This window comes from Macrotis lagotis, chromosome X (genome assembly GCF_037893015.1).
Source record: "Macrotis lagotis isolate mMagLag1 chromosome X, bilby.v1.9.chrom.fasta, whole genome shotgun sequence".
NCBI lineage: Eukaryota > Metazoa > Chordata > Mammalia > Peramelemorphia > Peramelidae > Macrotis > Macrotis lagotis.
In genome coordinates, this window is record NC_133666.1 from 340,877,936 (window position 1) to 340,905,103 (window position 27,168).

Below are 27,168 nucleotides of genomic sequence, written 5' to 3' on the forward strand. Positions count from 1 at the left end.
TACAGATGGCCGCTCCCCCCGGCCTGTGGATAACGCCGCCGCCGCCGCCGCCGCCGCCGCGGCCCCCGCGCCGGGCCCTGTGACTCGGGCAGCCCGGAGACAGCGGACGAGCGAGACGCAGCGACAGAGGCCGGAGCCGCCGGCCAGCGACGTGCGAGCGTCCCCGGCCCGGGCCCCGCGCGGCCCGGCCTCCCGGCCCCGGCCCCGGCCCAGCCCGCCGCCCCTCCCCCTCCGGCGGCGGCCGCGGCGCGGGGCGGCGTGTGCGCGTGTGCCGGGGCCCGGGGGCGCGGGGGCGGGGCCGCTCGCCGGCTCCGGGCCTCCTCCGTGCGGCGGGGCCGGGCGGGCGCCGGGGGGGGGGGCCCCCGTGAGTGCGCGCGCAGGCGGGGAGGGCCGGCGGCTCGCGGTGTGGGCTCGGGGCGGAGCGGCGGCCGCGGCGAGCGTGGATGGATCCGCGCGTGGCCTGGATCCAGCCCGAGCAGAAGGGACCCGCTAATGCCCTGTGGATGCAGATCTGGGAGACCTCGCAGGGCGTGGGGCGCGGCGGCTCCGGCTACCCGCCCTACTTGTGCCTCAACTCCCCGGCGCTGGACACGGCCGCCGCCCGCAGCGGCAGCCCCCCGGCCCAGGCCGGCCCGGCCGCGGCGCCCGCCCCCGGCGGCGGCCTCGCCGCGCCCGCGCCCGCCGCGCCCGCGCCGCCGAGCGGGCTGGTCCCCGCCGGCCCGGCGGCCGAGGGCGGGCGGCGGCTGCACAAGTCCCCCTCCGTGTCCTCGTCCTCGTCCAGCTCCTCCACCAACGAGTCCGGCACCGAGAGCCCCGGCTTCTCCTCGTCGTCCTCGTCCTCCGGCGGCGGCGCCTCGGCCAGGACTCTGGCCGGGGGCGGCGGCGGCGGCGGCGGCGGCGGCCCCTTCCCGGGCCGGGCGGGCGGCGGAGGCCCCGCCGCCTTTTTTAACTTCAGCGAGAACAAACTGAGCGATCTCAGCGGCGCGAACGGCCACCACCACCACCACCATCACCACCACCACCACCACCACCACGGCGGCCTCCTGGCCCCGCCGCCGCCGCCGGCCCCGCCGCAGCCGCCGCCGCCGCCGCCGCCGCCGCCCGCCTCCTCCGGCTCCGTCCCGCAGCACCAGTACCACCCGGGCCGCAGGAAACGGGAGAACAAGGCCAGCACCTATGGCATGAACTACCTGCTGTCCGGCAGCCGCGGCGCCGCGCTGAGCAACGACCACCTCCCGCAGGAGCAGCAGCAGCGGCCCGGGACCCCCTGGAAGACCAGGACCTACAGCCCGGGCATCCAGGGGTGAGCAGCGGCCGGGCGCGGGGCGCGCGCGCGCGTGTGTGTGTGATTGTGCATGCATGCGTGTGTGTGTGTGATTGTGCATGCGTGTGTGTGTGTGTGATTGTGTGTGCGCACTGCACGAGGCGGAGCGGGGGGCGTGACCGGCCCACCCGACGGGCCCGGGCCGCCGCGCTTGAGACTTCCCCGGGCGGTGGGAGAGGGCATGCCGGGGAGAGCGAGCCGCGTGCAGCGGCCCAGGACGCGGCCCAGGGCGCCCGGGCTAGTCACAGCACCTCTTCCCTTACTGCCGTGGCGAGGAAGGGCGTTTGAAGTGTACTGGAAAGTGATGGTCGCAGGCTCTCTGGCTAGCGAGGAGGCGCCCCCTTTTAAAAATTTTGCTCCTTATTTGGCCCCCAAATCTCGAAAACAAACCTGGGTGCTAGAGATCACGGCTAACGGCAGAAAGAGATGGACAGACGTGTGAATTGGAGGGTACTAGGCAAAAGTCACTGGAACCGAGAGCCAGCCGGGCCGGCGTTTTGAAGTTGCATTTAGATGCAAATTAAATTGCTTTTGGCCTTTGAGGCAGCATGGTATAATTTACCACTGCTAACTTCAATTTGTCTTACAAGAAAAAGAACCATTTTTTAGTATGAGTGTTAATAGCTCAGATTATAAAATTTAACAGATGAAGGAAAAGACTACTGGAGTTTTATAGATGACTTCTCTACTCTGGCACCATGCAAAATTTCTATACCAATAATCACATAGAAATGGAATGGAAATTTGAATTTTTCTCCACTTTTTCAAACAAGGAATAAATGTCAATGATCTTATTTGTCTTAAAATTAGCAAGGGGTTTTGATTGTGTGGGTCAGAATTCCATTTTCCTAAAACATAAATGCAGACATCTTGAAAGACAAGAAATTTGGGGTATGTGTTGCACCAAATGATTGCATTTTTCTGTAATAATGTAATAGAGTAGCCTAAAAACTAATTCAAGAGTCATCTTTTGTAATACAATTTAATTGTGGCTAAATGATCATACTTTTTTTTAAAAAGTTGAAAGAATTGTAAGTCTCAGTTCTCATAGTACTCATTTTGTCATTGGAATATGTAACTGAAAATATTCAGCTCACTCAAGAAGCTTTGTTAGGTCAGTTATGTGTGAATTTTGGTGAAAATGTTGGATCCAAGGAAGTTTTAAAAAATGTTCTCCAATTTGATACTGTCCTAAATATGAATATTTAAAAGTACTCTTCTCTTTTCTCCCTCTTTCCCATCTCTCATTTTGCCATTTGTATGATTGAGAATTTGGAAACGAAGGCAAAAGATTTTCCTTCTTTTTTTTCTTCATTGAGTTCATTTCAATAAATATTAATAAGTGCTTCTTGTGTTAAAGCACTAGGCAGGCCACTTGGTACACTCTTGTGTTATGGACTGTTAAAGTTTATTTTTTTCCAAGCAATCAAGATAATAAACTATAGTCAATGTAGAAACTATCACTTGAATCTTTTAAAGTAGGCCCATCCAAATTTTCCAGCATTATACACTTATTAAGAGAACAGATTATTGTTGTATTCTCCAAATGTGTGTGTGTGTGTATGTGTGTGGGGAAAGTGATAGTAAAGGATTTTGTTTAAACTAGGTCTTTTTATTTCCTTGGGGGTGTTTTTAAAAATCAGTTTAAGTACTTTGGAATGCATGGAGATTGATACTTGAAAGTATGTATGATACATTATAGCCTCATACCCATAACTTGTTTCACCTGGTTTGAATTTGAAGTCTAAATGTGTGGCCCCTGAGAATGCTTAGCAAGGGTAATAGTTTTTAAATTTTTAAAAATGTTTTATAGCTTCCTAAGTAAAGATTGCATTTGTAAATTTGAATAGTATAATACTTCAAAAATTTTTGTAGAGTTCTTGTGTGCTTAAAAGTTAAAGTGTTTGAATAGAATGTCTTATTAAAAAAAATGAGACACATATGTCCTGTACTGTTTAGTAACATCTTATTTACAGATGGTTAAATATTGCCCATTTTGGGAGGAGGTATGTTTTAGTTTTGTAGTTTTTTATTCCCATCATACATGTCAGTGCTTTGCCAAATGATTTTGCAGACTGTACATAGTTGTCCATACTGTGTTGTTTATCATTACTAACCTCTCCATTGCCAGGTAGTAGAACATTTTTGTGGAACATGGAACATGGCTTAGAGTTAAGTGTTATAAGCCCTGAACATCTGTTAATTCTTAGTGATACCCAAATGCTTAGGGACTTTTATCTAAAATGTAACACCCCCCCCCCCCAACAATTCACACTTTCCCTTCTTTCCTTTGATGTCTCCTTGTATTTTTGTAAATTGAAGGCAATCTCACTTTTTTGCATTAAACAGAAGAGAGATTGATGGCTTGTCACCTATTTCCTGAAGGGGCTGAAGCAGTGGCCCACTTCTTATGTTACTTTCATGTTAACTATAGTTCTTTTAATAATGGGCTAAAGTTTGAAAGTAGAAAATCAGAATTGTATCAGAGATTAAGGTAGAAAAGACTATGGATTAATCTGCATCCAGTTTGATATTTGTGGCAACCTAGGCCCCAAAACTACTCCTTAGGTTTCTGCTTTGGGGGCTGAACCTGCCAGTGACTTGTGAATATGCCTAAAGTGATGGTTTAACACTACAAAAGGGGTCTAATCCACTTGAGTCTGGAAAGGAGCTACAGAAATAAGCATAGATAAAACTTCGGAATTTTCAATTGCCTGATTAGTCAAGTGGAGGATCTGTTGCCAAAACTGCCTATTCCTTCATAGTTTGAGGTTTGGTTGTGGAATTAGGTTGTAGCTTTAACTCATAGGCCAATTGGATGTTTGCCTGATGAACTATGTAACAGTCTGTATTTTTCTGGAAAAGTGTAGGGGGAGAATCAACAGTGGTTTTCTACTCTTAGAACAAGTAGCTTGGCATTATGAGTATTTGCCCATTTGTTTTGTGGACTTAACTGAATCTTGATTGTGATAAGGGAAAAGCAGGTCAAAGGGTAAAAGGAGCCCGAACAAATGGGAACTTTCAGAAGGAGAAAAGGGGACAGGTGAAATGTTTGCTTGGGTTTTGCTAATCTATATTTATATTGGTTCTCTTGAACACTTTTGATTTTCTTTTACATTAAAAAGGCAGTCTGAGAATAGTTGATAATTTTTGAGAATTAGAAGACAGCTTAAAATTGTGACTAAAAGAGTAATTTTGTCAGTGATATCAAAAAATCTAGTACCCAGTCCTGTCTCTGAACTTTCCTGGGTTACTATCTAGTATTACTTGATCTTCTTGGTTTCTGAAATAAATACCTTGGCTTTTTTTAACCTCTCATCTCCCTGCCACCCAACATTTTGAGGGTGACTGCAAAAATTTTTGCTTCATAAATCAGTAAAAGAGGGGGAGAACTTCTATGTGTGTGTGTGTGTGTGTATGTGTAGGAGAGACTAATTATTGAATAATAACCAAAAATAGAGTGTATATTATATATATATATATATGTTATAGAGAAGCACTTGGGTATTATTGAGATAGAAGTGGGGCTCACTGGTCTCTTTTTAAAATAAGACAGTGGGGTTAAGTGACTTGCCCAAGGTCATGAAGTTATCACTGGTCTTTTGCATTTTATGCCATCCCATAGGGATTAGGGTTGTTTTGAAATTGAACAATTGATGACTCAAAAAATATCCCCAAACTTAAAAAGTCAAGTCTGCCCCTTGTATGTAGTGCATGACAATGCCATACCCTTGGGTCTTGCAGCTCTTGAACTTAATGACCATTATCATGTGCCATATATTTAATTAGTGGTTATTGGTTGCAACAGTTTTTTGTATCAAGATCTTTCCTGTTGCCCCTTGGGGATACTTAATTTGGTTTATCTTTAATTCCAGTTACTCGAAGAAAAAAAACCAACAAATTACTGTTTTATTGTGTTTTTATATATATACACTATATAATAGAAGAAATATTCATTTAGATTTCAGAGAAGAGCAATTTTGGATTTATTTCTAACTTTTATGTTTTAAATTCTTTAATCCTATGAGGGAATTGAGAAAATCTAGGAACTTCATTTTCGGGGGCAGCTAGGTGGTACTGTGGATAGAGCATTGGCCCTGAGAGTCAGAAGGTCCTGAATTCAAATTTGACCTCAGACACAAAATACTTATTTAGCTGTGTGACCTTAGGCAAATACTTAATCCTGTTGCCTTACCCCCCCCCTCCAAAAAAAAAGAAAAGAAAATTTTTTCTTTCGGACTCTTATTTTTATTTATTTTTTCAAGATGCTTATTTCCTTTGTAGGACAGTTTAACACCACTATTTTGTATTTATATTTTCTCTCTGCCTCATTGCTTTTTGATACCTTTGTTGTTATACCCCAAAGAAAAGGTTCAACAGGCTATTTGAATATTTTTTAAATTAAGAATGTTTTTCTATAATCAGATATATATTTAGGTTCTATATGTATTCTATAACTGGATTTAATAATCAGATATAATATTTCCCAACTGATCGTTTTGCAGATGAGGAAATTGCAAGTACAGAAAGGTGTAAAGTGACTTCCTTATAGTTAAGCTTAATAGAACCAGCATCCTAGTTTCCTAAATGCACTAGGAAAATATTTTTTTTTCCTAATGACCCGTTGTACTGATGTTTTGGGAGCAGCTAGGTGGTAAAATGGATAGACTCCCTGGACCTCAGGAAGACCTAAATTCAGATCCTGCCTCAGATACTAACTGTGTGACCTGGATAAGTCACTTAATCCTGTTTACCTCAGTTTCCTCATCTCCAAAATAAACTGGAGAAAGGAGATGGCAAACCACTACATTATATTTGCCAAGAAAATCTCAAAGGGGGTTGGGAAGATTTGGAAATGACTGAATCACAAAAACAACAAACTCATGTTTGACTATTTTGAATCGACAAGATGCCATTTATTTTATATATACTCTTTATTCTAGCCCCACTCCTCATTTCCTCTCACTTAAGAGGAGATAGAGAGCCTGTGTGATATAATAAAACTTATAATAATAAGCTCAGAGTTCAAGTTCAAGCTTCTACATGGGCTTTTTGTGACATCACACAAGTTACAATCTCTCTGAACTTTAGTTTTATCATCTGTAAAATTAAGAATTTGTGTTTCTTTATATAAGGCAATACTCCATGATAAACTGACACTTCCTAACCCTTTACATGGATGTCTGCTGATGTTATATGATGTTATTGAGAATATGCCCCATTATTTTATATGAGTACTCAGGAGAACTGGGAGAGAAGTGCAATATGGAGAACCCTCCCTTCCAACATCAAACTTGAATATGTGTGTGTGCGTGTGTATATTTATTTTATTTTATTTTTTATTTATTACCCAATAACTTTTCCAGGGTTTGGATTCTACTTATAATGTTCAGGTTTTTTTTTAATACTAAAAAAATTATACAATTTTTTTCTTGTGAAAACAGCATAGCTACTAGCTTGGTGACTCTGGGCAAGTCAACTACAACTGCCTCCCCTCCAACACACCAACAAACCTCTCTCTCCTAATAGCATGGGTATTAGGTAACCTAATTTTATTCTTTGAAGAATAAAATACAGAAAGTAGGAAGTATTCTAAAAGTAAATAAACCTTATTGTAAAAAAGTGTATTTTTTAAATTCCAAAGTACTGAGAGGCAATGGGTATAGTTTGAAGAAGGATGAATTCAAAGTTAGGATGCCTGGATTTGAGTTCTGCCACAAATATATCCCTTTCTAATTATATAAACCTGGCTAATTCACTTTACCTTTTAGCACCTCGGGTTCCACTTCTTTAACATGGGGATAATAATACTTAAAGTCACAGGACTGTGAAGAAAGTTCTTTGCCAACTTTTAGCTGGGAGTTAGATGTAGTCATTGTGGCTATTGGGTTGAGTCAGGAGGTATAGAAAATGAAAACCTTCAGGTTAATACCCTCTTAACAATGACCAAGTCACTTTCTGGATTTATTACCTTATCTACAAAATGAGTGGAATAAACTAGATAATTTATGAGAGAGTTGGACTATAGGGGTTTGTAACTTTTTTTTTTTAATGGAGAATCATGGACCACTTTGGCAGACTAGTGAAGCCAAAGGACCTCCTCAGAATATTTTTTTTTAAGTAAATTCATAATAGAAGGAAATGCTAAATTTCACTTAGAGGTTAGTAAAAATAAACACATGATTTTTTCCCCCCAATTTAAATTCATGGACTCCCTGAAGCCCAAATCCATAGATCCCAGATTAAGAATTTCTAGAATAGATAATCTCAAAACTCCTTTCCAGCTCAATTTATGAACTGATAACATCAGGTTTTTTCCCATTAGTTCCTTCTGATTTGCTTTTGAATATGTTCAAATCTCTTCAATCCTAAAAAAAAAAACCCTTTTCTTTACCTTCTTAATCTTTCTCTTTGACTACTAACCTCCTGAAAAAAGTAGTCTGTGCTACATTTCCATGTCTCCAGTTCTTCTGCTCTTCAGCTGTTGAAGTTCTACTAGGTATTCTATTGAATCCATTCTTTTAATTCACTTTTCATCAAATTTAGTGACTTTTTTCAAAGATAACATCTTATAATGGGAACAGTTGATTTGTGACAACCCCCCTATAGGATATTCTTTCTTCCTAAACTGCAGTGCTCTTCATTCTCATTATATTTCTTTAATAGCTTCTTCCAGTTTGCTTCAATGATTGACTTTCCTAATCTTTTAGTAATGGTTTTTCCCAAGACTGTGACTTTGACTATTCTGTTTTCTCAATTCATTGGACAATTTAATTTTTTCCCATGTTTTTACCTATTGTCTCTCTACAGATGCTTTTCAAAACTTTTATTTCCAGTTGAACATTTAATTGGTGATCCATTCAAATTGGATCTATGAGCTTAAAGATTTGATAGTTTCTTTAGGATGCAGATCACAACCAATCTATGCCTGTGTCTTTCCTGGCTAAGCTTTCCCTTTAGTTTAACACAGGGTCTAATAACTGTTTAAGTCCTTCCTCTAGTCCTTCTGATATTCCAAGAATACTAGTGGTGCATTAGGACCTTCTACTAGTCATCCTAGGTTTTGTCAAGTGGCCGACCATCTTGTCTTATATAGTTCTTTATTTTTTTCTCAGAATTTCTCATTAATTATATTGCTTCTCACAATTGCCACATTCTTTATTGTTCTTTGTGTGATAATAATTTGTAATTATTTTGGAGGCACATTACTATTAAACTGAGTATCTGGTCACGACTTCCCCCTCCACCTTGGCAATCCATGAAACAAAGGCACTAGAGATACAATGACAAAAATGAAACAATCTCTGACCTCAAGAAGATAACATTCAAGTAGATGGAAACAAATTGTAATTACAAAATACATATGCATTCAAATGCCAGCATAACATATATTTGAGGCCATTTTGGGTTGAGGAAAGAACAGTAACAACTTGGGGATCAAGAAAAAACCTAGTATTCTGAAGGTAGTAGCACTTACTTAATCAGAGACTTGAAGGGAGTTAGGGATTCTGAGAGGCAGTAGTAAAGAAGGAACTGAATTCAAGGAGTGGGAGGGGGCCTTGGAAAATGAAAATGGAAGATCATGTGCAAAGCATCTAGGGCTCGTTTTTCTGGAATATAAACTCTGTGGTGAGGCGGGGAGAAGAGAGATGAAATTAATCTAGAAAGACTGAAAGGCCTAGTTTCAAATGCTAAGCAGAAAAATGACTCTCCAAGCTCAAAAAAGTCTTATTAGCTTGGAGAGTCATGTGATCAGACTTATACTTTACAAATATCAGTTTGGCATCTATATGAAGGATAGTTGGGAGAGTTAAAGACTGCCCCACCTAGCCGCCCCCTTGTACTTTCTTTTAATAGGTTTTTTAAATTTAATATTTATTTATTCTCATTTTGTATTCTCATGCTAAGAATTTGTTGTTCTGAATGTACATAGCTGATTCAGGAATTGACTCCTTCATCAGTAACTAGTAATCTTTTAAAATGTAACCAATATCACTTTTTGTAATCAGCAATCATTTATTTAAGCTCTTGCTTTGTATCAGGCACTATACTAGACTATATAAAAAGTGAAACAATTCTTTCCTTCAAGGAATTTACTTTCTGTAGAGTAAGATAGCATACACACACACACGTGTATATACAAATATAAATACTAGGTCATTTTTTTTCTGAGTTCAGGAAAAACCTTATTTATGTAAAACATAACATTTTAACCAAGCTTTGAAGGAAATTAAGCATCCTATGAGTGGAAAGTTAGGAGGGAGGGAATTCTGGGTATAAGGAGATAGTCTATGCAAATGCAAGAATATGGGAGATGGAATGTCACATAGGAGGAATAGCAAAAAAGACAGTTTGGGTGCCTGAAGAATGTGTCATGGGTGCTTAATCAGTAGTGCTGGTAGTTTTTAGTTGTTGGTTAGATATTTAGTTTCATTCAATAAATTTAATCGTAATTTGTCCAAGATTTAAGAGATATGCTTTTGTAAGGAGAACAAGTTTTTTCATCTGATAAGGGTGACTTGTACTTTGTTTAAAAGACTTAGAAGCTTCCTTTCCTTTTCTGGAGACTGAACTTAAAAATGACAAAAAGTCCAATTCTGCCTATCTTAGGGAAATCTTTTAGATTTTTTTTTCTTTTTAAGGTTTTTGCAAGGTGCAATGGGGTTAAGTGGCTTGCCCAAGGCCACACAGCTAGATAATTATTAAGTGTATGAGGCTGGATTTGAACTCAGGTACTCCTGACTCCAGGGCCAGTACTTTATCCACTGTGCCACCTAGCAGATTCTTTTTAAAAATGCACATATGTCAACCTTTGGAGCACAGGCCAAAGCTTCTTTCATATAGTAATGATTAATGACTATTATAATTTTAGACTTAGGCAATGCAGATTGTTTGAGACTGAAACTGTTCTTTGAAATTAGAAAATCCCCCTTCCCCCTTTTCTAAGAGACATCACTGGTAAGGATTCTCTTTTGCTTTAATTACCAAGAACAGTCCTGCTGTACTTGCTTGTTTATATATTTGTTTCTGGCAGTTTTTGTTTATAAATGTTCCTGTGCTTGTATTCTCCATTGCCTCACTCAAAGAGTGGAGGCAAGGAATAAACGGGCAGGAAATAATTGTTTAATTTTCTATAACACCCGTAAAACTGAGGTCCCAGAGGTCATCTAGTCTAAATGAGACAAGACATGTAAAGTGCATTGTAAACTTTAAATTTAGCACTATTTAAATCTTTCATTATTATTATTATTATTATTGTTATTATTATTTTGATAGATGAGGAAAGGCACTTGGGAAAGTAAAGTGATTATTCAAGTAGTAAGAGAAATAGAATTCAGGCTTATTTTTAACTTAGTGTTGAATCTATGAATCATGTAGCTAATAGTAAAAGCCTCTGTTATTCAGTACTTTTCTAATTAGAAAGCTCTAGTTTAGAAACTTATTCAAGACTAATGTGGAAACTAGACTGACAATATTTTGTTAGGAAGGAAGTATGAAAATGCAAGTTTAGTTATTTTATTGACAAGAAAAAAGTGAATAGGAGTATAAAAAGAGTGAGGTGACTCAGAAATATTAGGAATGATTAGGATTTATATTGTATAAAGTAATCAAGTGGAAAAGCAATAGTAGAAATATGCACCATTAATTATCCTCCAGTCACTTAGCAAACTAATAAATTCAGGAAATGAATTATTTTTTTCTTTCGCATCCAAATTTCCATTTTTGAAGGGGTTCTGAATATACTGAAAGTATGAAGTTTTAGAACTTCACAATGATAAGAAAGTGATTCAAAAGCCTAGTCAAAATTAACTTGCTCTCCTTTGGCTTCCTATTTCTACAGTCCAACTTGATTCTCTTTCTTTTTTTCTTTTTTTGATTTTCTTTCATCCTTTGCCAGTGCTCTGGACTAGGTTTTCTTAGAGTGATCTAGCAGGAACTTCAGATTTGCATATCCTCTTCTACCTTGTTTGTCTCTCAACTCTTTTTACCAGCCCTTTACATTGAGGAAGTTGCTTAGTTTTTCATATTTTAAAAAAGGGGACAGTAATGCTTATACCTCCAGTCTTTAGTGTTCAAAGACAAGACCAACTAACTATAAAGTAGACTATGAAAGTATATTATGTGCATGCAGCTATGTACAGCATGGTTTTTTAAGATTGGAAAGCAATTAAAATGATTATGTAATACTTTGAATAATACTTTTGCTAAAAAGATTTGTAAAACATAAATCAAGTGTTTCTTGTTTTCTTCATTTTACAAAAAGTGACCTTCAAAATTTAAAAATTTTGAATGCATTTCAATTTAATTAATTGCAAAGAATGCATTTAAAATTATTAAGCCATATAGATAAATATGAATATATTGTATAAAGCTAATTATGCTTATATATTATCTAGGTTTTAAAGTAAGTGTTGCAATTCTTCTTTGCATTTGATTTTCCAATCAATTTTGATTTGGGTGAGATTTCTCACCAGTTCTCAACCATTGTTCTGGAGGGATTACAGTACTAGATTTGGGAATCTACCAGATCAGTTCCTAAAGACTGCTTTTGACAGTTCTTGCAAGCAATGAGAAATCTTCATAAGTATATTCTTGTGAAATTTAAATACTCTACAGGCTACATCTTCAGTTCTGTTTATTTTCAAATACTGAAAGTTGTCATATTCTGATTTTGTGGTTTTTAGTTCGTGTCAACTCACTTTGATTAACTCAGATCTTTTGTTTTAATAATAGCCTGTAACTTTTGGGAATATAGAGTCAGGGATCACCATTTAATACGCATGTGTGTAGTATACATACTGGCAATGACTTGTCCAGGGTCACGCAGCTAGCAATCATTAAGTGTCTGAGGTCAAATTTGAACTCAGATCCTCCTGACTCCAGGGCTGGTGCTTCATCCACTGTGCTACCTAGCTGCCCCCCTTTTATTTCATTCTTGAAGAAGACCATGACATCAGGGAGGTGATGTCATGACAAGCACATGAATTGGTTTTGAGTGAAGGGGTGCTTGTGTTTCATTTTCTCCTCCAGGATCTTTTGGATCCAATGACCAGATATAAATCAGGACAACTAGAGATGACACTCAGGGTTAAATGTCTTGCCCAAAGTCAGTCACATAGCTAGTAAACGTCAAAATGTCTGAAGCTGGATTTGAACTTAGTTCTCCTGACCCCAAGGCCAGTGCTCTATCCACTGCGCCAACTAGCTAGATGATGACAATACTGACTCACTAATGGCTAATGGACTATAGTTTAGAAAAGGGTGATCTAGACTTCTGAAAAAATAGTCTGTGGGGCCTGAAAACACGTTAGGATGGCAGTTTTCTTTTCAATCACTGAGACAGAATGATGTCATGAGCACCAAGTTGAGCATGGGTGCTGTTTTATTTTTCTTCCATGATATTTTATTTTATAGTCTTGTCTTTTTCAGTTCAAACAGTCTGTCTTGAGACAAACTTTTTTCAAATTCCTTTATAATAAAGAAGTTTATTGTCACAGATTGTTAGTGATTCTTCTCACTGGAGTTCAGCCTTTGGACAGTTCATCTCTCTAACCTTTCTGGCACATAATAGGGACTTAAAATGCCTATTGAATTACATTGTGGATTTCATGGAAGATTGGGTTGGAGGTACTTTGCCTTGTTGTGATGCTGGTAAAGAATTAGCCAATTTAGATTAGATTTTACTTGATCATAAATGACTAATTTGAAAATCCATTGACTTTGGAGTTTGGATGTGACCTTGAACAACTTAACCTTCCTGATCCCAGTTTCCTCATTTGTAAAATGGGGGGGAGTTGAACTAGATGGCTTTTTGTTCTTGATCTATGATCCTATGCTCAATTTTAAAACGTGGTGAAATGAGCCACTGATCTGGTAGTTTAGACAGTGACGGAAATAATAAATAGTGTTGATAGCTGACTTTATGTTATTCTGCATTTGTATGGTGTGCAGAATGACAGAACATAGCAATGACTGCGTAGAAGATGAGAGAGACCCATTACCAAAGACTGAAAGGATCCTGGCTGACATAGACCAATATATCCCTGAAAAAGCCTATAATTATTCGGAATGTATTCTTTACATCAAGCTTAGATCTACCATTGTGAAAAGACTTTATATTGTTTCTAGTTTTGTCTCATGGAGCTAAGCAGAACAAGTCTAATCGCCCTTTAACATTAAAACCCTTCAGATAATTGAAAAATACCACCACATTCTTTCTCAAGGCTGTTCTTGAGGCTGAGCATTCTCAGTTTCAGCAATCTTCCTTTGGCCCATTCTCCAGTGCTTTCTTGGAACTGATTTCTTTTCTCTTAAAATGCAATAGTGTTGGGGCAGCTAGGTGGCTCAGTGAATAGAACACTGGTCCTGGAGTCAGGAGTACCTGAGTTCAAATCCAGCCTCAGACACTTAATAATTGCCTAGTTGTGTGACCTTGGGAAAGCCACTTAACCCCATTTGCCTTGCAAAAACCTAAAAAAAATGCAATAGTATTTCATTACATTCCTATACCATAGTTTTTAAAAATCATTTCTGGATTGATGGACATCTATTTTATTCCCATTTTTTTTCTTCCAGCACAGAAAATGTTGTAATAAATATTTTGGTAGTATAAGACCTTCCTTTCTGACTTTTACCTCTTTGGAGTTGTATTTAGTAAGGATCCTGTTGAATTTGAGATTTTAAACATTTAGTAATTTTCTAAAAATCAAGTATTTATTTTTCCTGAACATTTGGACCAATTCACATTTCTTCAGTGATATCTTTCCATGGTCCTCCCAACATTAACTATTGTAACCCTTTGTTATCTTTGCCAATCCCATAGTGGTTAATGCTTAATTTGCAATTCTATTAATAGTGTTTTGGTACATTTTTTTCCCTCACTGGGTTGTTAATATGTTTGAGTTTATCTTTTAAAAATAAGTTCTTAATCTCCTTTGACTGAAGATGCACATGCACATAGATCTTATAAAAATCTGAATTAGTTAATATATTGGTGCCTTGTACTGCTATTATATCAGACTCTTTAGGTAACTCTGCCCTGTATTCTTTATTGAATTAATTTTTTTTTTCACTTTTGAATTCATAAGAACTTCTTTGCACCTCGACTAGAATTTAAGTCTCCCCCCCCATCAACCCAATCACCTAACTCCTCTTGAATTTGACTTCTTCATCTATATTATTAGAACTTTGGACTAGATGATCTTCAAGTTCCCTTCCTGTTTTGTCACTTTAAAAAAATAAAATAATTTTTTAATCAAAAAATTGATTTTTTTCTCTTTTCCACTCATGCCTACTAGAAAAAAGAAAACAAAAGAAAAACAAAACCCTGATAACATTTATACAGAGTCGAGCAAAATTGTTTCCTACATTGGCCACATATAAAAGTATGATTCTCTATCTGTACTCTGAATTTATCCATTACCTTTCCAACAAGAGGTGGATAACATACTTCCTCATTTATTGTGTTGATTAGAATTTTTAAATCTTTTGAAGTTCTTTGTTCTTACAGTGTTATTGTTTTTGTATAGAATATTCTGGTTCTGCTTGCTTCACTTGGCACAAGTTTGTACATGTCTCATCAGGTTTCTCTGAAACATTCACTCCATATTCTTCAGCACAGTAGTATTCCATTATTTGTCTAATTCAATTTGTTCAAAGTTTCTCCAACTGATAGAGACCTTCTTTGGTTTCTATTTTTTTTTGCATATGGGCTTTAAATTTGAGTGATTAAGCCTGTGTAATCTTGGAAAACTATTTTTTTCTCCCAGAAATTTAATTACATAAATAAAATATGGGAATGGTTAATCTGCTTAGCAATTCCTTATTTATAGGCAGTGAAAAGGTAGATTTTTTTCCTGTCTCACAAAATGAGTAACTTTACATGAGGGTCCTTTAAATCTGTGATCTTATGATAGACTTTTTAGTTCTTTCTACCTTTTCTGCAAAATATTAAGCAATTGTATCCTTTATCTAAACATTCTGTAATGGCCTTCCTCCAGTGCATAGGTTAAGCTTAGGCATGTATTTTTCCTCTTTCTGTTTTTGTGATGGAGTTGTTGCTTTTGCTTCCTCATTAAGATAAATCATGTATTAATTGCTTTGATTTTGACAAAGTTCCTACAGATGGCTAGAATTCCCTATTATCAGAATATTATTCATCTGTGCCAGATATGAGATGTTTTTCATACTCCTCATCTAATTCTTTTGTCCTTTTTTTTTTTTTTTAGGTTTTTGCAAGGCAAATGGGGTTAAGTGGCTTGCCCAAGGCCACACAGCTAGGTATATTAAGTGTCTAAGACTGGATTTGAACCCAGGTACTCCTGACTCCAGGGCCGGTGCTTTATCCACTGTGCCACCTAGCTGCCCCCTCTCCCTTTATCCTTTTCCAAATATTGTGCAGTATGTTTTCTCACTCTTAGATTCCAGAATTTCCTCAGTAAGCATATGTTCCAAGCATTGTGTTAGGGACTGGGGATGCAAAGATAAAAATGTATTCTCCACGCCAATTACTTTCTAGCCCTTTTCTAAACATCCAACAAAAAAAAAAACCAATACTAAAACAAATGCACAACCTTTGGAAAATACATTCTTAATTACATTTGTGAGTCTCCAGGAAAACATTCTTTCCCCATGTCATATTATATGTACTTCATTCATGGCCAAGGACATATTATTTTTATAGTCTTCTATTATCTTCTCCAATCCTTCATATTTATTCTGAAACTCTATAGTGATGAAAACTCCACTTTAGACCTTAGAATGAACTAAAGTTTTTTCAGGAGGGGTGGGGGCAGAACAAAGCAAAACTTATAGTAGTAAAAGGACCTTAAGTTACTTTTTGGATAGAGGGTAAGTATCTTAGGGAGAAAAACCACTTGGGGTGGAGGGAGTAGATGGTATAATGGTGGTACAGTATAGTGGGATGAGAACTATTTTGAAAGCACATTTTCAAAGCTTAACATTGCTACCTAGCTCTTTGACCATGGTTAAGTTCCTGAGGAATTTCAGAAAGCATAAACTATGATAGAATGTTGGAAATGGAAAATAATATCCTTTTTTTTTTCAAGAAAAAGGTAGATTACAGAAACCATAGCTCTGGGGAAATTTGTATAGTTATTGGCAAAACTGAAGAAGAAAAGAAGTGATAATTGCTAGGTGTTCCCTCTCTTAATTGAACCTTTATTGACCTTGTTAAGGGGGCAGGACAAGAAAAATTCTTATTTCTATTTCAATAGGTACTGAAGTTCTTAAGTTAGAAGTCTAAATATTTTTGGTATTTTTTTAATCCTTAGAAACGTTGTTATATAAAAGTGTTAGGGTTTTTTGGTACCATTATATTTTAAATTTATTAATGGATCAAAAAAAAACTTGTGGGTTGACCTGTGAATTTATCCATATTATAATATTTCTATTGGAAAATGGTTCAAAGTACCATTTATATTTATAAACTCTCTTTCAAATGTGACTTATTTGTAAATTGAATACAACTTTTGCTAGTTAACTTTGCTCCTCTTGCCAGACCCTCAGTGATGGTGAGACAAGATTTATACCCCTATGCAGGTGCTAGCATGCTACATGGTAAAACATCTCCTATACTTGAATAAGCCCCTTATTTTCCATATTCTATAATATATGCAAAATGTGTGATACAGTATCAAAACTTTGTTCTTTGGGGTTCAATGTAGACTGTCAGATGGATCAGTGAATTTTAAGAATAAGTATGGGATGAAATATGCCCTATTTTGAAGCTGAAGCAGTTAATTTTTAAAGAAACCTGTAAGATGTGATAAAAATCTTTTTGAGGAAGTGAGGAGAATTAAGACCTAGTGAAATTTTAAATAGTGTATATTGATGAAGATATCAAGTTCATTTAAAAAACAAAGTAACTTGAATTAAGCCAATGAAACTCTCTAAGCAGATTGCTCACTAAAAGATCTTGGGAATTCCACCCCATATTTCTGGTGGTGGAATATATGGGGAACTGAACTTAGAATCAGAAAGACCTGAGTTCAAATGTGATCTTGACACAGGCTGTGTGACCTTGGATAAGTCATTTAACTTCTGTCTGCCTCAATTTCTTTATCTGTGCTTGTAAAGATGAGATAGTACTTGTAAAGAACTTTGTAAATCTTAAAGTACCCCATAAATGCTAACTATTATCATTGAGTAAGTTTACATTACTAAAAACAGGCCATTCCATTCCATGGGTGGATTGGCTATGAGAGACCTGGGTTTGAGGCCAAACTGAATTTGGGCAAATTACTTAACCGAAGACTGCCTTTTCTTTATAGGTCAAAAGTGAGAATGAATTAGATCTTTTAAGATCTTCTTTAAACCCTTGAGGGAAGGAAACTTGTTCTTATTTTCTTTGTTTTCCCATTGCTTAGTACTGAAGAGCTTCTTAATAAATATTTGTTGATTGAATCTGATTATAGCTCCAGCATCCCATGCCTGAAGTAATTGAAATGTCTGTGTTTAAGTGAGACCTGTTTAGGGTAGTTAAGATACTATTAGTTTTTGAACAAAATCTCCGAATCTGTGCCTTTTCTATCAAAAGTTGTCTTTTAAAAAATCTACTGAATAACTTCTCTTTTCTTAAAATTAGCATCACAATACTTATTTGAGGCAAAGGTTAAAAGACTTGGTAACTTCTGGGTACAAATTGCCCTCCTCAGTATTTAACTATTAAAAACTCCAGTTATCTAATAATGTATCTGCTTAGTAGAGGTGAATTATTTTTCTTTCTGCTATTGGCTGCTTCGTGGCCCATCTGTTTTGTGTGTGTGTGTGTGTGTGTGTGTGTGTGTATAATTTTAGGTTTTTGCAAGGCAGTGGGGTTAAGGGCCGGTGTTCTACCCACTGTGCCACCCAGTCACCCCCTCCCCCATCTGTTATATTCTATTCTCTTTGACAATTCTTTTGGAGGGGTTTTAATTATCTCATTACATTCTTTTTATTCAATGAATGTTTATATAATAGTTCTTGATTTATCTTGGTTATTCTGACCCTAATCTGTGGTCTAGATTTTTCTTTGCTTTGGTTCTAACTTCCTCTTCTATCTACCTCCTTTTGCATACAGGACTTTCTCAGAACCTGTGCCTGAAATGTATTTCTTCCTTAATTCCAATTGAGGGAATCTCTAGATTCTTCTCATGCTAATTCTTCCACACTTCCCCATTTACTTTGTATTTAATTTGAATATATTTTATATTTACTTTTCTGAATAAATGTGGCCTCCCAATAGAATGTAATCTCTGTGTGGGCTGAGATTTTTTTTTTCTCTCTGATCTTTGTATTATTCCCAACACTTCAGACCCTGGTGGTGGTACAAAGTAATCTCTTAATAAATATTTATCTAATGAACGACTCAACATTCTTTTTTTTTTTTTTAAAGTTTTTGTTACAAGGCAAATGGGGTTAAGTGGCTTGCCCAAGGCCACACGACTAGGTAATTATTAAGTGTCTGAGGCCGGATTTGAACCCAGGTACTCCTGACTCCAAGGCCGGTACTCTATCCACTGTGCCACCTAGCCGCCCGGTGACTCAGCATTCTTATTTGAAAATGGATGCATATAATTTCATTTCATTCACAACTCAAGTATAACTCACCTTTATCCTTTCCTTCCTGGTGAATTGATATTCCATTATAAAATATAGCTTAGAAAGACATTTATCGACATTAAAACAAACTATGAAGTTTTGAGTGAATTAAAAGCATTTATGAAGTGCTTACTATTTGCCCCTAAGGTACTTGCATTTCCTTAGATTTATTCTTACATATAGCCTGCCAAAATCAGGCTGTCTTCAAATGAGTAAAGCAGCTTGAATCAAGGCTTTTTAAAAAATGAAGTTAATAAAGTTTATGTGTAAAAATTGAGTTTTCAGTGAAAATCCCTGCTTAAAACTCAGAGAAAGTGTGGTGACTTTTAAAAAATGTATCGCTAATGCATCATATTAAAAATAACTTGTTTAGTTTGTTGCTTTTGAAGCCTAAATTCTATTTACTCATAATTTTTAAAGGTCTGAATCTAGATGTTCTAATACATTTTGCAAATAGGCCTAATTTTGCATATGGGCTTTAAATTTGAGTGATTAAGCCTGTGTAATCTTGGAAAACTATTTTTCTCCCAGAAATTTAATTATATAAATAAAATATGGGATTGATTAAATTGCTTAGCAATTCCTTATTTATAGACAGTAAAAAGGTAGATTTCTTTTTTCCTGTCTCACTGAATTGGGTTGTGAATGAATGATGTTTTCCTGTTGTTGAACTATACCTAAAAAAATAATACATGAGTGGTAGAATGAAAAGTTTTCCATGAAGACTCATGGTAGAAGTCCATTAGATGTGCAGCAGAATTATGGGAAGGAGGCTGTGACATTTAGGGAGACTTTCCCTCTGCCTTTCCCTATCCCTTCACCACAGAGTCTGAAGGTTCAGATTGAGGGAAGAAGTGAGAAGAACCATAAAAATTAGATATTAATAGAATTAAAAAATAGAAAATTTTTGGTGGAAAAGTGTATGATGAAAACAAAAGCTCCATTTTCAAACTGAAATGAGAAAGAATAGTTATTCAAAATTATACAGATTTGTAGGTAGATTAGTTCATTTTAAAATCTTAGAATTTATAAATTGAAAGAAAGGCATTGGAGAGAGAATAGATCTTGGAGCCAAAAACACCAAAGTCTTGATTTTACCACACCACTTTGTGACCCTGGACAAGCCATTTAAGCCCTCAGTTGTTTAGATAACTCTCTGAACCCCCTAAGTTGTGGAGAAAGTGTCTATTTACCCAGGAAGAAAGAAGTTTCTCACTTATAAGTTTTTAAACTAATGAAATTACAGGTCTAGTTATTACTCCTTATCATTATAGCCCAAGACAAATGAATACAAAATATGCTTATGTTAAACTTTTTCTGCTAGAATAAAGTCTCTTTTATAAGATAATTAATATAGATCTATGCTTAGTGTGGTTATACATGTATAGTTTAGATTAGATTGCTTTCTGTCGGGGAGAGGGAAGAGAGGAGAAAAATTATAAAACTCAAAACCTTGCACAAAAAATGATTGTTGAAAAACTATCTTTGCATGTAATTGGAAAATAAACAAATAATATAAAATTACTTAATAAATAAAAAATGAAACTAAATAAACAAAATATTTGATTAAAAAAAAAGATTGATGTCTTTCTGAATCCACAGTATAGGAACTCAGTCGAGGCACTCAGATGTCCATAGGAAACAAAGTATAATGAGAACCTCAAAAGTGCATAACTTTAATTCTTTCAAATGAATGCATGAAGTTTAGGCAACAAGCAAAGGAGCTAGAAGTCTTAACAAACTAGGAGGGAAATTTGACTTTATAGTTTTATTGAGACTTGGTGGTAATGAGATGGAATATGGAACACAAATCCTGATTAACTTTAATTCAAAAGAAAAAAGACAGTTAAAGATGGGGAATGAGTAGCATTATATAGTAATTAAGGTTATATATTCATGTGAGGAAAATCTCATGGAGATGAAGAATGGTGGAGAACATCAGTGGAGAAGAAAACAGAAGCACTGTGTCATCAGAGTATACTACTGATTCCTGGCTAGAAAGAGGACCTAGATAAGGAACATTGTAAAATGATCAAAAGTCTGACACAGACATACTTTGTTAGTATCGAAGTGATTTGAAGTTATTCAGATTTCTCTTGGAGCTCTCTGTGTCTCCTTTCTTTTCCACAAATAACTTATTGAATTAACTTAATTATAATTTCATCCTTCAAAAAGTGAAGGAATCAACATGGGAGAATTTTTTTTTTGCATATGATTAATGGAATCCGATGAGATTTGAATCTCATTGACAGGGAATCCAGGTTGGGTAGAAATAATGGTAAACTTGGGGTAAAGTAACAATCACTTTCTCCTAGAGTTTTTGATAGAAAATAATAAAACTAGGCATGGAACCTTGATTTAGGGGAAGGATAGATTTCAGAGTTCAGAGGAGTAATAAGTAGGATTCCAGAGGCTAAAATTCTATTGGAATATTACCCCACAGGGATAGGAAAAGGAACTATAAAGGATAAAATTCTGAAGATAGGAAGGGAAATTATTCCAGTATCATTTGGAATTCAGTAACAATTCTCCTGGCGTTTGCTTCTATATCTTTTTCATGAGTCTTTTTTTTTTTTTTGTATGTTTGGTTTTTTTTGCAAGGCAATGGGGTTAAGTGGCTTGCCCAAGGCCACACAGCTAGGTAATGAAGTGTCTGAGGCTGGATTTGAACTCGGGTACTCCTAATTCCAGGGCCAGTGTTCTATCCACTGTGCCATCTAGCTGCCCCTCTTCTATATCTTTAAAAAAAATTTTTTTTATTTAGCTTTTTGCAAGGCAAATGGGGTTAAGTGGCTTGCCTAAGACCACACAGCTAGGCAATTATTAAATGTCTGAGGTTGGATTTGAACTCAGGTACTACTGACTCCAGGGCTGGTGCTCTATCCACTGTGCCATCTAGCCGTCCCCTCTTCTACATCTTCTTGGTGACTTTTGTCAGATCTCTCTCTCTCTCTCTCTCTCTCTCTCTCTCTCTCTCTCTCTGTCTCTGTCTCTGTCTCTGTCTCTCTTTTCTGTATCTCTCTTTCTCTATATATACATACATGTTTTGTTTACTGTATGTCAGGCCCTATGCTGAGGTACTGGGCACACAACAACAGCAACAACAACAACAACAACAACAACAACAACAACAACAACAACAACAACAACAACAACAACAACAACAACAACCACCAAGGTGGTTCTTATTCTTAAGATGCTGACATTTTAATAGGGGGAAAGTCTATTGTAAAAGGGAGTAGGGAAAGGAGGGTTGGGGAAGGAAATGTAAAAGTGGAAAGGGAGCTAATGGCCAAGTTTTCTCATGATCTAGTGCTTCCAGACAGGAACTCAACAATTACTGTATCTGAGTTTTGAAGGTTGGGGGGGAGAATAAGCAGCCTAGTGGAGTAATAGAGCTCTAATGTGATAATTTAATTATTATTTCTATGCTGATGTCTGCCAGATCTACATATTCAACCCTCATCTCTACAATTTCTAATTGGAATTCCATAGGCATTGCATACTCACCAAGTTCAAAACAATTCATTACCTTCTTTTCTTTTCCTTTCCTTTTCTTTTCTCTTCTCACCCCCACCCCCACCCCCAGTTCCAAATTTCCCTATTTCTCATTTGCTCCAAGATTCTTAACTTTAGATTTGTCCCCATTATCAATGCTGTTAATTGTTTTCTTTTTCAGTTTTGTTATCTTTTATTTAGACTATTTTAGTAGCCTTTTAATTGGATCTCTTTGCTATGTTTATTGCTTCTAATGGGTAGCTAGGTGGTGAAGTGGATAGATTTCCAACCCTGGTTCAAATTTGACTCCAGACACTTGACAGTTAACTAGTTGTATGACCTTGGGCAAGTCACTTAATCCTGATTGCCTCACATCCAGGGCCATTTCCAGTCATCCTGGTTCATATCTGGCCATTGGATCCAGATGACTCAGTTCATGTATTTGTCGTGGCATCACCTCCCTGATGTCATGGTTTTCTTTGAGAAGGAAGGACAAAACATTATTATTATTATTATTATTATTATTATTATTTCTTCCTAATTTTTAATCCATTCTCCAAACTTCTTAATTGTTATTTCTAAAGTCCACATCTTACCATATCATACCTCTGCCTTAAAAGCTCCAATAGCATTTTAGATCACAGTACCAAATATAAATACCAAATATAAATTCTGTTTAGAATTTCAAGTTCTTCCCAAACTGACTTCAGGTCTACCTTTCTAGATTTATTATATATTACTCCCTTTCATATACTCCTTGCTGTTCCTCATTTTTGAAACTTCTGAAGTCTGAAAATATGTGTAATGTACAAAACTTGTAGACCTACTTTTGTCAAGGGATGAGATGGGGATGTTTTCTCCTATTTTTTCATTCAAGCCATTTTTATAATTTTGTAACATCCACTTTTGATTTTTTGTTTATTTCTTTCTTTTACATTGTTGATATTATGTATATTGGTTTTTTGGCTTTGATTACTCTGCATCAGTTCATATAGAGCTTTCCCAGTTTCCTTGTATTTAATTTAATTACGTTTATCATTTTTAAAGTACATTAATCTTCCATTACATTCATGTACTAGAATTTGCTTAGCTATTTCTCAATAAATTGCTCTCTATTTTTTTCCAGTTTTTTTTGAATGACAAAAAAGTATTGCTTTAAATATTTTGGTGTACATGGGAATTGTCACTGACTTCCTTAGGGTATAAGTCTAGTGATAGAATCCCTGGGTCAAAGGACATGGACATTTTAGTCACTTTATATAATTCCAAATTATTTACAGCTCCATTTGAAATATGCCAGTATACCTATCTTTATATATCCCCTTCATCTTCTTCTATCATCTTTACCTGTTTGTGAGATATGAGGTGAAAATTCAGTGTTATTTTGATTTGCAATTCTTTCATTAATGTTTTGAAACATTCTTTCATGTGCATATCTTTTTTTGAGTATTATTTGTTATATATATATCCTTTGAAAATTATCTAGTGGGGAATTATTTTTTGGCCATATGTATGTGTGCATGCCATATATACATAAATATATAAAATAAATGCACATATGCATACACACCTGTTAATTGTTTATGTATATATCTTGAATACCAATCCCTTATAAGAAAGATTTGATGAAAAGATTTTTTCCTTCTATTGTTCCCCTTATTTTTGAGTATATTCATTTTGTTTGTGTAGAAACTTTTCAGTTTCATATGATCAATGCACTTATCTATTTTATCTTCTTTAAACTGTCTCTACTGCATATTTGGTTAAGGATACATTTCCTACCCATTCTTAACTTTTTTTGTAGTGTGATCTCTAATACTAAGGCTGGAGATGTCTTTGTTTTTATTCTATTTGACAGTGATTTTGATCTTTATTCTAGCATTTAGAAAACATTCCTATGTTAAAAGTGAATTATTTCCTGGCAAGTAAGTTTTATTTCTCTAGTCATAATCCTTTTTTTTTTTTTGGCTTCTGGGGGGAGGGGTATTTCTAATTGGTATCTTTAGTGTTCTAATGTTTTCTACTATTTTCCACTATCTTATTCTATATCCATCATTGGTTGAAATAATTTAATATTAAAGTATATAATGATTTAATTTAAAGGTTTTTATCAACTTCTTTTTTATCAACTTCTTAATAGAATTTCTCTCCATTTTTTCATCCTTTTCAAAAGATGTTGATATTTAAACTCTAATTTCCTAGTATTTTCTTTATAAGTTCATTATAGAGAGCTCTGTAGTGTGAGATATCCAGATGAAATGGTTCTTGTATGACTCTCTATGAATCATCCTGACATTTGTCTGAAATTTGCTTATAACTTCTGAATTCACTTAAAACAATTGTGTTGATTGATATTTGTTGCTAGGCAAGGAACTCATAGATGGGTTTTAAAAACTACATGCATTGTTGATTGTTAGCACCCTCTACTGAGTGCTCTGGAACTGCACAGGCAGAAGATAACCTCACAATACTGAAAGATAACTATATTTTTCTGTTTCATTACCATTTCTAAAAACTTCATTCAGTTTACTGATTTTGAACATACATCTTTGTCAGAGTGGTTCATGAGGTATCACATTTGTTATCTTTCCATTATAGTAGACCCCACTAGAAATTATTTTTGTTGCAACTGGGGGGTCATCACCACATTGTATCACAGTGTTTTAAGGAGATTGTACAGAACTTTTGTGAAGGTACATTTAAATTAAAGTATTGAAGTAGATTCTCGAAATTATCCCATTTCAAGGCATCATTCAATCTCCTTTTCAGTTTACTTGGTAATTAGTGCAAGTCTTCTCATTAACAATTCTAAGCACTGTTTTAGTGGAGATGCAAAGCTAAATACAACTATGTTTTTTGCCCTAATGGAGATTATAATCTAGTACAGGGAATGATAAAGGATCATTATAATGCACAAGAGAACACAAGTAAATTAGAGTAACAGGAAGATTTAGTGGAAAGAGCTTTTGATTCAAAGGCAGAACACTGGATTGTAGTTATGGCTCAGTCACTATGTAATCATGCTTGGGTAAATCATTTAGGTTTTTTCAATCCAATATTCTTCTAACTATCCTATCCTAACATTGTTGGGTGAATGGTGCTTTATATACTGTAAAGTGCTGTATGAATATGTACTATTGTTATAATGGGTACAAAGAAAAAGTATTGAGAATAAATTTTTTCTCATTGGCATTTGGGTAAGGCTTCATGAAGAAATGAAGAATGATTAAGATTTCAGTAGTTAGTCGAACAGGGATGAAATTGCTGATAGAAGATGCTCTGGGTGGAGAGAATAGCTAAAATGGAAAACAAAAAAGTTGACTTTTTATATTTAAACATTAATACTGGTAAAGTAATATTTTTGAAAAATATAAAGAATTTAGAAAATTTAGAAAGATTAATACATAAAATTGTTTTAGGTACTTTTATAAATCCAAAGTTGCTTTGTTATCTTAGGAAGCAATAAAAAATTAATAAGTACTTACCATGTGCTAAGTGCTAGGGAATAAAAGTACGAAGAATGAAATCAATCCTTACTCTTACAGAACTCATTTTCTAATAGGGGAACATAATGATAGCTTGAAGTTTTGCACAGTATGTATGTTATCTCATTTTGATCATGTTACATGTATATAATGATATATGGTATCTTTTTTATAAAATTCCAATATTTTATATAAGTTAGAGTTGGTATATTTTTAAAAAAGGAGAGAAATATTTCTTTCCCCTTAATTTTCTTCCAGATGGGAAGAAAAAAATTGGAAAGCAGTAATTAGAACTTTCTTTCTTTTCCCAACAACATCCTCCTCCCTGAAACAAAACCTCACCATCCTTACCATCACCTTTATGTATCTAATGATAAATGTTAATGTAATAATTGATTCACTAGCAAACTGTGGTTAACTTGTAGGAAAAATCTTTCAAGGAAAAAGCATTGTAACCAAATTGATGAATAGTGAATTAATGAAAAATAATTTATTAATCCTATAATTTGTATAAGTGCTGGGGGTAATAGTAAAAAGAGTAAATTCCCCCCCCCCCCCTTTCAAAGAACTCACAAACTATATAGAAGATTTTCTCTGCAAATGAGATAGAAAGGCCCAGTGGTCTTTTTGATGAAGCAGCAAATAGATGGTAATCCATCTTTGAAGGGTGACTAGATGACACAGTGGATAGAGCACTGACCTTGGAGTCAGGAGGACAGGAGTTCGAATCCAATCTCAGACACTTGATATTCACTGCCTGTGAGTAGGCATGTCACTTAACCCTGATTGCCTCACATCTAGGATCGTCTCCAGTCATCCTGATTCATATTGGGATCCAGATGGCACTTGGAGGAGAAAGTGAGACTGGTGACTTAGCACAGCATCCCCTCACTCATATCCATTTCATGAGCTTGTCATGTCATCACCTCCCTGATGTCATGGCTTTCTTCAAACATCATCATCATCATCATCATCATCATAATCCATCTTTAATATCATGACTTTGGTGAGAACTTTTTCTGTTTCACAATCCTGTGGCTCTTAGGGATGAGTGGGCTCCTATAGAACCATTTCTTGTCACATATGCAGAAGGAGCAATAGGTTGCAGGGACAGGCTGAAATCCAGGAGTTATGGCCCTATCAGCCATGCCCTATTAGTATTATTGGTGGATCCCTTCTCCTCAGGGATTGCTCCATAAGATGGTATTCTTGGTTAAGTAGACCCTTGTGTTCAAGCCTTAAGATATCACATATATCTCA

The 27,168-nt window shown here is 36.7% G+C and overlaps 1 protein-coding gene across 2 annotated transcripts in view; it reads left to right on the forward strand.

Annotated features, from left to right (window-relative positions):
* The first annotated feature begins 395 nt into the window (after positions 1 to 395).
* The window catches only part of TENT4A (terminal nucleotidyltransferase 4A), a 90,062-nt gene continuing 63,289 nt past the window's right edge, over positions 396 to 27,168 (forward strand). The window contains exons 1-2 of one of the 2 annotated variants that reach the window (XM_074207172.1): positions 396 to 938; positions 1,077 to 1,303. In XM_074207172.1, the coding sequence (XP_074063273.1) occupies positions 444 to 938; positions 1,077 to 1,303 (722 nt within the window). In that variant the 5' untranslated portion in view covers positions 396 to 443. Of the gene's footprint in view, positions 1,304 to 27,168 lie in introns of both variants that reach the window. The other variant, XM_074207171.1, reaches the window with a different exon arrangement.